Source organism: Pempheris klunzingeri, chromosome 12 (genome assembly GCF_042242105.1).
Source record: "Pempheris klunzingeri isolate RE-2024b chromosome 12, fPemKlu1.hap1, whole genome shotgun sequence".
NCBI classification, from domain to species: Eukaryota; Metazoa; Chordata; class Actinopteri; order Acropomatiformes; family Pempheridae; genus Pempheris; species Pempheris klunzingeri.
The window spans coordinates 17,766,729-17,777,432 of NC_092023.1; the positions used below are offsets into that span (position 1 = coordinate 17,766,729).

Sequence of the window (10,704 nt, forward strand, 5' to 3'; positions counted from 1 at the left end):
TTAAAGCATTTTCAGCTAATAATAATAATTCATCTAGTTTATAATTATTATTATTTATTTACTATTACCAAGTGTTATTCTAATCGTTTGTCGTCTATGGAGCAGTACAGGTACAAAATGTTTCAAGGAGGACATGACGTCAGTATACGTCAGTGATTTAAGTAAACAGGTAAAAACAGCCAACAGGTGAGCCCTCGAAGCCCCGCCTCCTGCTGATGGGCTTTAATTAGGACGGAAACAGGTGGGAGGACAGACAGAGAGACAGACAGGGCGCAGGAGGAGAGACAGGAAACACAGTCAGCTGTCCTCTCTGTTCACTTTCTCATCTTTTAAATCTGAGTGATAAGAAGCAGAAACATGCTGCTGGGGAACGAGACGCTGTCTGAGTTCAGCTTCGAGCGGCGCTTTGACGAGAGAGGAGCGATTCAGTGGATGCAGGCGAACTGGTGAGCGAACAAACTCCTGTTACTGTGTGATTCAAACCTTAGTGAGCTTTCATGGGACTCAACTATGTGTTCAGAGGGTTTAAACTCAAACTGTCCGAAAGTGGTCGAAATATTCCGCTAAACTGACGTCTTCTCAATGGAGACCCTATGTTCCGAATTGGGTTTAAAAATCTAGCACTTTTTAAATTATTTAACTATCGTTGGAAGAAGGTATTGTTTAGAATATGTATGAAAGCGGTTTTTGGGGTGGCTGAGGTCCAGTCTTTGTTTCGGTAAACTTCCAGTCCATCAAGCGGCACCCAATTCAGCGTTCATTCACCGTAACCAGTTTGATCGATACTGAAAAAATGACCTGAGGGCATCAAGGGAGGCAAATAACACAGTGATGATCAACTCAAATATCCTCTAGATTTGTTCAGATGAAATGTCTTCTTTTATGTTTTATCTATGCCGAACGCTAGAACTGACGGTACTTAAAAAAATAATAAAAAAATATAAACTTCTGGTGTTTGAAGTGCAAGTAATTTAGAAATAAGATGGAAAACTTAAAATCAATAACTCGCGAAGGGGATTTGGTGAAACACTAATTCGGGGCAAACAGATAACACATCAAAGTTAGGTATTCTTGGCATCACAACGAGCTAAAAGGAATGTGAGAAAGTGAGCCAGAGGTTTATGTAAGAGTCCCCGCAGAGCAATGTTACACTTTGCTGTGTATTTGCGGTATGCTGCTGAATTTGATTGTTCTGGTTATTCCAGTTGAGCTGGAAAGTGATGGCATACTAAAATATGTGCTGGAAACTGAAATATGTGATCTGCTGATGGAAAACTCCATAAATTCGCCTCCAGACTTTATGGTGACACTGTTTTTATTTCTTTTTTAAAAGAAAGATTAATATAGTATTTCTCCACCACGTTATAAAAAAGGCAAGTGTAATTATAAAAAATAATAATAAACCAGAATTATAATTTAAAAGTACTAGTAAAGTATTTCATATCACTAAAGCAAAATTGTGAACACTCATAAACCACAGGCAGAGAAATGAGTGTGTTGTGATTTAACAGCTGACTGTGACTCTCAGGTAAAGCAGAGCTCACCTGCCTCAGGTGTTCAAAGTCAGGTCCTGCTCAACAGGACAATGCAGTTTTGTTTGCTGCTGTTAAACAGTGTGACAAAGTGCTCAACCTTCAGGTATGACAACATGACAGACATAACAGCATCAAGGAAAAACTTAAAACTCAATTTAGTTTAAATCTGGAGAGGCTTACAAGGAGTTTCACATGACATTTAAGTCAATAAATGTGGTGAATTTAATCCAATTTGTTCACTTGTTAGCATGATGTGACATTTTCCACAGCACTTCATATTTGAATTGCCAAAAAATATTTGTAATCATCTAATCTGCAGATTAATCTCCTGATAAATTGTAAAATGCCCATTTCCCAAAGTTAAAGTACAGTTTTAACATCAGCATTCATTTTTAACCACCGTATTTTATTAGTATTAACTAATTATTTTAATACTTTTAGTACGAGAATTTATCATTAGTGTTTCAACATTAACAACTTTTCAAATTGAATCACTTAATATCAGAATTTCAGTATTAGCTTCTAGTTGGAAAATAAAATACTGGAAATTGTTTGTCACAGAACTCGAAGCGAATATCTAGTTAGTTTTTACATGTTGAGCAGCTGTGTAGTGTTTTCTTCATGTGTGTGTTTTCCTGCAGGAGTAAGTCTTTTCTGTTCTGCGCTCTGTACGCTGCCCTGGTGTTTGGAGGTCAGCACTACATGAAGCCTCGACCCAAAATGAACCTGCGGCGGCCGCTCATCCTCTGGTCACTCAGCCTCGCTCTCTTCAGGTAACAACACATCTGTCTGTCTGTGACATCACGTGTTCATCCTCACCAGCTCCTGCTGTTTGGTTCAAGTTTTATTCAAACTCACAATTTTTATTTAAAGGTATTTTTTTAAGCACTGAGTAACTCTCTTCTTCTGTGGAGGAAGAGGCTCCGCGCTGTAGGACCACCAGACATTTTAATGTCCACTCTGACCAAAGTCGTTACCAAGGAGACTCCATGGTAGCAACAGCAGTGCATTTTGTTGGTGCTGTGTGATTTCCAAGATAATTGCAGCTCAGGAGTGTTTGCTGTCACCTGTCACTCTCCTGAGAACAATCCAGAGCTGCCACCAATGTAGACAACCTGAAATATGGCCCTAAACACCCCACACGTCTACCAAAATGCTCCTCTGTTTGCTGCAGCCCTTTTTAAAAGTGACATTTTTTACTTTGAAGAGAGATCTGGAGTCATACATATTGGTCTGTATCATGGCCAATACTTCCAGGTAATCTGTTTCAGTTGTCTGATGGACCTTCTTCTTCTGTGGTTTTGTTGAGCAGCATCATCGGTGCAGTACGAACGGGTTCCTACATGTTTCACGTCCTGAGCAGCAGCGGCTTCAGACAGTCCATCTGTGACCAGAGCTTCTACAACGGGCCCGTCAGCAAGTTCTGGGCGTACGCCTTCGTCTTGAGCAAAGCTCCAGAGCTCGGTCAGTTCATGGAACCATGGTCCAATTCACCTGAATGTGTTTTATTGCCTATTCATTAGCTAGTTTATTGGGAGCAGCTAACTTAAATTCTTAAATTTTCATATATTTTGGTTTCTAAATGACTGGTAAATGGTGTTCTATCGCTCCTTTCAATCGCACCAGACTCCACTGTTTGGTAATTTTATCTCGCTGAACACATTAGTTGCTGGTCTACTGCTGCCTTGATCAGTTTGTTATATTGTGTGTTCTACAAATATTGTGTTGGATCTGAACTAATCCTTTAAAACGCCAAATACACAATAACAACGCACAATAACAAACTGATTCAGGCAGTGGTTGTGTGAGGTAAAACTACTGTTTTGTAAAAGGAGTCTGGTATCTTTGAAGAGGGCGATATAACGGCTGTTTGAGGTTAAATCAGTAGTATCTCACAGGCCTGTCTCTGTAGGGATCCTTTCCATAACGTTGACACTTAGAACACATTTAGAATAACTTAGAATAACAATTTCAGCCCGTTAGTGGCAATAACAAACTTTTAGTGGACCTACTTTGATCAGGTGTAGTTGCTCCAAAGGATTACATTGCAGCTATTGCAACCTGTTTGGCAGCTGCTGGCTGAGGTGATCTAATGGACCAATTCCAACACTTTTTGTACCTACCTGTCATTTAGACACAATTGCCCCTGTTCAAAAATATCACAGTAATAATCCTACAGTCATGAAATAAATCCTCCTTCGTGATGATTTAGTGTTCAGGTTAATTCAGCAGAAATCACTCTGTAAATACAAAAACAGAAGATTCTAAGATAGAAAAAGGAGAAAGAAGCTGACACATCAGAAACCCTGACAGCTGATTGACTGACTGCTTTCTCTGAATTTCCTGTTGATTGACTGCCTTCATCCCTGGTTTGTGTCTCCCAGGCGACACGGCGTTCATCGTGCTGAGGAAACAGAAGCTGCTCTTCCTGCACTGGTACCACCACATCACTGTGCTGCTCTACTCCTGGTACTCCTACAAAGACATGGTGGCCGGCGGCGGCTGGTTCATGACCATGAACTACACTGTGCATGCATTAATGTACAGCTACTACGCAGCGCGCGCAGCCGGCCTACGCGTACCGCGGCCCTTCGCCGTGCTTATCACCACCGCTCAGATCAGTCAGATGGGCATGGGGCTGGTGGTGAGTGGGCTGGTGTACCACTGGATGCAGCATGGGGACTGCCCGTCCCGCCTCGACAACATCACCTGGGCTGCGCTCATGTATCTCAGCTACCTGCTGCTCTTCTCCAACTTCTTCTACCAGACGTACCTCCGCCGCCATGATAGTGACACAAAGACCCACAAGACAGAGTAGAGACAGTCCGAGGCTTGACGGTAGCATCATGGGAGAGTTTCTGAAGACTGATACTGAAGCTGCTGACATTCCAAACCAGAGACTTAAATGTTTTATATACCTGAAGAATCTGAAATCACAAGAATTTAGTGTTTTTCTCAAACAATTTTTGTTCAGGGAGGAAAATCTTGTGATGCAGCGACTTGCACTAGGCTAGTGACTCATGCTTCAGCACCAATAACACAGCTGAAACAGGAGCTTTTTCTACATCCTAAATTACCTCTCTCTACCCAGGACATTAATTTTAAGGAAATTAAGAAATTTTAGATCTGACACAGATGATGTGCGTCAATGATTTCTTCTCTGTTCAGTTCAGATTTTTATCGTCCTTCAACTGAAACTTTGAGGGAGGATAAAGTTTTGAAGGAGGTTTTGTGTCCCAGAAATGACGGTGACTGTCAAAATGATTAAATAAATTGGGTCTTTGCTATATAATGAATCAGCTGATTCTCAACCTCTTTGACACAGGTTTTAGTTTGGAAATGTTCATATTTTTAGTCCGACAACAAATTCGTGTTAAAACGTAGTCACCGCATGAGCCTGAAGGAGCAGTTCAGAAACGTGTGGAGTCGATAAGAGCGGTGCATTATTAATAATGAATATAATACAGAGGCATTCCTCATGTTCCCCCTCGTCAGTCTGGAGGTTTCTTCCCGTCCCGTCACGTTCAGCAGGCTGATGAATCCAGCCACTCCCACCCTGCTCATACTGGTCTAACTGGTTTCACCTTGACACAGTCATTGTCAAGGTGAAACCATTCATGTCTGTGAGGAGTTAATCGGGGGGGCAGAGAAGGTTTCCTAGATCTCACTAACCCATTTATTGATTTATTGGTATTTAATTGACACATGATGGCAGCCGATCGGTGGCCGGAAAAGTTTCCAAACACTTGTGTTGTTTCACTGCCACTAAATGTCGTATTATTATCACATTATTAATATCAATCACATGGAATATTTATGGTTTTGTACTTTTCTTTATTTGCACCAGAGAAGGTTGGACTTTTGTTTGACTAATACGTCCTCACAAACATGATTTATTGTCAAGTGTGACTGAAAGTTTCTGTCTGAATTTTAAAGGAGAATCTGTTTGAGTCAAAGCAGATGGATAATGACAGACTGATTTTCTGTATGAACACATGAACTTCTTTTATGATTCTACTGTTGATGAAATTGTGTCATTTCATTTGTATGAAAAAAGAATAAAGAAGCTGTTTTATAAATTTGAGATTTGTTTTCATTTGAAGAGTTTTTCAAGCTGTGACTCCACTAAAATAAGCAGATAAGTGGATGTAAATTAAGTCTCGTGGACATTAATGTATATTTTTTAAACTAAGATTCTTTTAATGGGACCGAAAGCTGTAAGTGAGTACTGGACAATCAAACACTTGGGAGCGTTTTTAGGCACTTAATTTTAATTCTCACTTTAATAACTATATTAAAACATTCTTTCTTCATCAGACATGTTGCCAAAGTGAAAGACCATTTTCAACTCAACTACAAATAAAATGAAACATGATGGCGGTCAGTCACGTTCAGTCTTGTGTTATGAGATTTTGGCTGATAAACAGGATGCTTACCTGTATGGTGCGAGCCACAGGATGCTGACTGCATTTCTCTTAGTGGCCACTGGAGTCACTAATAACAAGGATTTTCTGGAAGTTATACAGAGAGCCTTCAATGTTCCTATAAAGTCTGAGGTCACAAACGGGGAGAGAAATCTGATGTTTGACCTGCTTCATGTCACCTGAACAGTAACCTGATTATTGTCCATGTAAATGTAACCAGTGAAGGTCCTCACAAGTACAGAGGTATGTGTATGTGTGTCAGGGTTGTTTTTGCTCCATCTCCCTCCAGCTTTTCCACAGCAGCAGATCTCGACTCTTCCCAAAAGTGACGAGGCAACGAGGCAACTTCCACCCGTTAAACTGTCCCACGCCATCATTGTGGCCCATCGCCAGCAACATGGTGATGTTACCTAGCAACGCACAACACAGACAGGCAAGCAGGACCACTATCAGTCAACCAGAAAAACAGGTAGAGGTGTGTACCTGTGCATGATGACACGTGTGGGTGTACCTGTATTAGGTGACAGGTGTGTGTGTGTGCGTGTGTGTGTGTGTGCCTGCACACTATGGCAGGTGTGTGTGTACCTGTGCGATATGAGGTCAGCTCCTTATCATTTAAACTGTTGGTGATGTTGGTAACAGCAACAGCGGCATGCAGCCCAGCATGGTATGCCATCTTGGGCTCATTGACGTTGGCGCAGTCGCCCACAGCGAAGACATTGGAGAAACCTTCAACCTGCAGGTGTGCGTTCACCTTCAGAGCTCCGTCATCAGCCAGGCAGCCAGCTGTCAGCCGAACAGACCTCTGATCAGTCACCCATCCATTTACAAATTTGACCTTTGACCTCCAGAGTTGAGGTTGTGTACCCAGAATACATTGCTCTTCAAACTGCCATCTTAGCAGTGCCTTACTCCGCCTACTCGCGGCTATTCCAAAAATGAGCAAGGAGGTGGAGCTGAGACAGGCCGAATCAGGTCTGGCTGCTGAGACACGCCCATTTAGAGCTACGCTACTGAGCTAGCTAAGGCTAAGAAGCTAGGCTTATGTTGGTTGTCTCTACATGCATCTCCCACTGCCTTAATTAATTAATTAAGTGAGCAGTAAGCTTCTTCAACTCAGCCACATAAGTTGTTACTTTTGATGAAGGGGTCACTGCACACACAAGCATTATAAGGTTCACAAGCCATTTTGCCTGCATTTTTCTTGCGTTTTTTCCCTGCATATACACAATAACTTTTGGTACTCCATAAAAGCTACTAGTTTCTCTAAATGTTCAGTTTGAGAAACTCTAAACAATGCAAACCAGAAGCATTTTCAGGGTTCGTAACAGGGCTTCCAATGTAGAAAATCACATCCTGCCCTCCATTTGCAGGGACATCACATCATTAGCAAACAAGCTATTGACTTTTTGTATAGACGTCATCAATGTGACCACAGTGGCCCTTATTACCACAGTAAACATTTTCCTAACGAGTTAACGGTCTCAGTCGCTAGATTACAGTCTTCTTCAACACAGCATGATGTTCATTTAGTAAATTATGGTCCCATTTAGAGGAGAGCAGATCATAATACATAATACAGATACTCACAGAAGCTGGAGGCGTAGGCTGCAGAGTTGACCTTGAGGCCGATGCAGCAGATGATCAGGTCTGTGGTCAGAGTGGTTCCTTTATCTGTGGTGACCACTGTGTTCTTCCGGGTCACATTCAGCTGCAGCTCTGACAGGTTGGGCACCTTCTGACCTGGAACACACAGCAGGTTTAAAAATGTTTTTAAAAAACCTGACAGAACCTGGTCCAACCAAACACCTGTCCACAGGTTTAACCCAGATATTCATACCCAGCAGCAGCTCCACTCCTTTTTCCAGCAGAACCTGTTTGGCCTCCTGTCTGACGCTGGGCAGCAGCGCTGGGTCAGCCAGCCCAATTCTGGAGTGGATCAGAACCACCTGAACAGGAGGAGCACACTGGAATAAACTTTACAAGAGAAGTGCAGTATTATTAACCCTGGGCTCTATTTGTACATATTCTGGTGTGTAAATGACAGGTAGGTTCAAAAAGTGTTGGAATTGGTCCAGTAGATCACCTCAGTGAGCAGCCCCCAAACAGGCTGCAATGTAATCCTTTGGGGCAACTGTACCTGATCAAAGTACGTCCACTTAAAGTGCTTGTTTTTCCACTGACAGGCTCAAATTGTTACTCTAAGTGTCTGACAACATTATGGAAATGATCCCTACAGAGATAGTACAAACAGTGACCAGGTTTAAAAACAGCAGAGTTACCCTTTAAAGAACTCTAAAGACTGAGAATGAGGCTACAATGACTTCTATATCTCATCCTGATAGCTTCAGTGATAAATAACATCTGTATCTATGAAATTAATACAAAATCCAATAAAATATTGTTTAAAAATATAGCATATATCCATACCATGTATATTGTGTTATAGGACATTTATTGGAAAAACAGTTCAAAGAGAAAATAACCTGACAGGAACGTGTGCTTTTATGTAATTCAGAGGTGCTGATGCCAAAAACCAGATAACCAGACTAAGAGCCGATGCATGCTATGTCCGACAGCTTTAGTTACTAGTTAGGACTACTACTGATATTAGTTAGAGGTCAGAGAGACGCTTAGATCTGATCAGAGTTCAGTCTGTCGTCACCTTTTTCTCGGGATACTCCGTCTTGATCTCAGCAGCCATTTCCACACCGGTTGACCCTCCTCCAACAACCAGCACCGAGTCTGCAGTCTGGACCTGAACACACACACACAGGGTTGATAAAGTGTCTCTCCGCAGACCTCTCCATCTACATCCACACTTACATGTTTTTGTTTTAAAACAGCACTTTGAAACAAAAACAAGGTCAGTACACACGTTTCTCAATTAAAAGTCAAATATTATACAAGCTGCACTTTTTTACGTTTAATTTTCACTGTTGTCTCTGAGTGAGCCGCCCTCAGACTGATGGGTAACAACTGTCATGAGTCAGTGTGGTCAGAAATGTTGCGTGCAGACTGAGAGGACGTTACTATTGATTTAGGCTCTTGGTGGCACTCTTTACGTTTTCAAATGGACAGGGACTTCTTTTTAAAACATGCATGTTTGGACGGCATTGTACTTGTGGGCTTAGCCTAAAGCACAATCTCAGAGTTTTCTACCTAAAACGAGCTCAGCAGCATTCTCAAGTCTCTGTTTTAGGGGTTTGAAATCGGCAGAGTAATGTGGACGCTGGGTATAGACGTAGTAAAAGTGTTTTAAAATCAAAATGTGTTTGTGTGGATGTAGCCTAATTACTCGTGCCATCATTGTACCTGCGTGGCAAAGTCATCGTACGCCTGGATGGCTGTCTGATACGACGCCACAGTGTTATACTTCCCAGGAAATGCTCCATCAGTCCCTGTGCACAGGATGAGGTGGGAGTACAGGATCTCCTAAAGCATAAGGGACAAACTGGACTGAAATGGATCTCCAGATTAATTACGAACTGGTAACCTCCACCCATCCACATCACGTCTCCTCACCCTCCCTCCCTCCAGGATGACTGTCTGTCTGTTGGTGTCAACTTGCTCCACTCGACCCTGAACAAAACTGTCTCCAAACGTGTCGGCGTATGGAATGAAGGTCCTCCGAGCAAAGCCTGCGGGGAAACATGAGGTCAGAGGTCAGGGACATCACAACACACACTGTACACACATTGTGCTGTTGTTGGTATCAGACTGTGCTGACTGAGCTTTGTTTTACTTTGTAAAATGTGTATGCAATAGTGACAATAATAAAACTGAAAGTAGATCTATAAAAAAACGTCATGTCATATAGAATCAAAATTAAAAACATAAAGACAAACAAGAAATACTACTCAAGAAAATATATTTGCATTAAAATTAGTATTGATATTAATATTTATAAACAAATTAAACAAAACTTTGAATACTACTTTGAAATGATATCGATAAACAATGAATAAATAATAAACAAATTTACAATGAAAATAAAAGTTTAAAACAAAATTTAAAAATAGTTTTTAAAAAATAAATTATCATTGAAATAAAAGTAAAACTAATAATATAAATTGAAAATACATTTTAAAAAACTACAATAAAACAAAACAAATATATAATACATATAAATGAATGTGAAGTAACCCAGATGGTCCTACCGGGCTGCACGGATGCTCTGAGTGCCGCCACATTGTGATGGAATGCGTCTCTCATGTCGATCAGAGTGAAACTGAGGCCTTGAGATTTTAGTTGCTGAGCTGCCGCGATGCCCCCGAATCCACCACCAACAACCACAACATGGACGCCCTCTACTGCCGAGGCCTGACCCCCCATAGCTGCAAAGACACATAGAAACACAAACACTTGTTTCTGTCACTTAGGGGGATCTTGCACAGACGTAAATCTATTCACAACATGTCATGTTGACCTTATTGGGGACCTGCTGCTGTTCCTCCCCTGACTGGAGGTGAGTCAATGAGCCCGTTTACATGACCATAAAAATCAGATAACTGGGAGTAATCAGATAATTGTAATAATCGGATCTGACGCGTTTACATGCACTTCAGAAATGCGATAATTGAAAAACCCTGGTTTACATGTCTCAGTCCATTTATCGGATTTCTTTCGGAGTACACATGTACGTAGTGACGTAAGACTCAAACTTTGTCTTGTTGAACATGGTGACTCCTACGGTTTTAGCATTAGCTGTCCTAATGTTGCACGCCATGTTTGCACGCCCCCTT

At 41.5% G+C, this 10,704-nt stretch overlaps 2 protein-coding genes across 3 annotated transcripts in view; one reads left to right on the forward strand and one right to left on the reverse strand.

Annotated features, from left to right (window-relative positions):
- Positions 1 to 285: 285 nt before the first annotated feature.
- Positions 286 to 4,738, forward strand: LOC139210772 (very long chain fatty acid elongase 6-like). Its single transcript, XM_070840922.1, has 4 exons — positions 286 to 446; positions 2,177 to 2,308; positions 2,848 to 2,999; positions 3,920 to 4,738. The coding sequence occupies exons 1-4, from the start codon at positions 358 to 360 to the stop codon at positions 4,351 to 4,353; spliced, it is 807 nt and encodes a 268-aa protein (XP_070697023.1). The 5' UTR covers positions 286 to 357; the 3' UTR covers positions 4,354 to 4,738.
- A 1,066-nt stretch (positions 4,739 to 5,804) lies between these two features.
- The window catches only part of aifm2 (AIF family member 2), a 5,649-nt gene continuing 749 nt past the window's right edge, over positions 5,805 to 10,704 (reverse strand). For both annotated transcript variants that reach the window (XM_070841158.1, XM_070841159.1), the window contains 8 exons: positions 10,120 to 10,296; positions 9,485 to 9,600; positions 9,275 to 9,394; positions 8,625 to 8,717; positions 7,800 to 7,908; positions 7,550 to 7,702; positions 6,545 to 6,745; positions 5,805 to 6,369 (listed from right to left, as the gene is read on the reverse strand). In XM_070841158.1, coding sequence (XP_070697259.1) covers positions 6,218 to 6,369; positions 6,545 to 6,745; positions 7,550 to 7,702; positions 7,800 to 7,908; positions 8,625 to 8,717; positions 9,275 to 9,394; positions 9,485 to 9,600; positions 10,120 to 10,294 — 1,119 coding nt within the window. In that variant the 5' untranslated portion in view covers positions 10,295 to 10,296 and the 3' untranslated portion in view covers positions 5,805 to 6,217. The remainder of the gene's footprint in view (positions 6,370 to 6,544; positions 6,746 to 7,549; positions 7,703 to 7,799; positions 7,909 to 8,624; positions 8,718 to 9,274; positions 9,395 to 9,484; positions 9,601 to 10,119; positions 10,297 to 10,704) is intronic.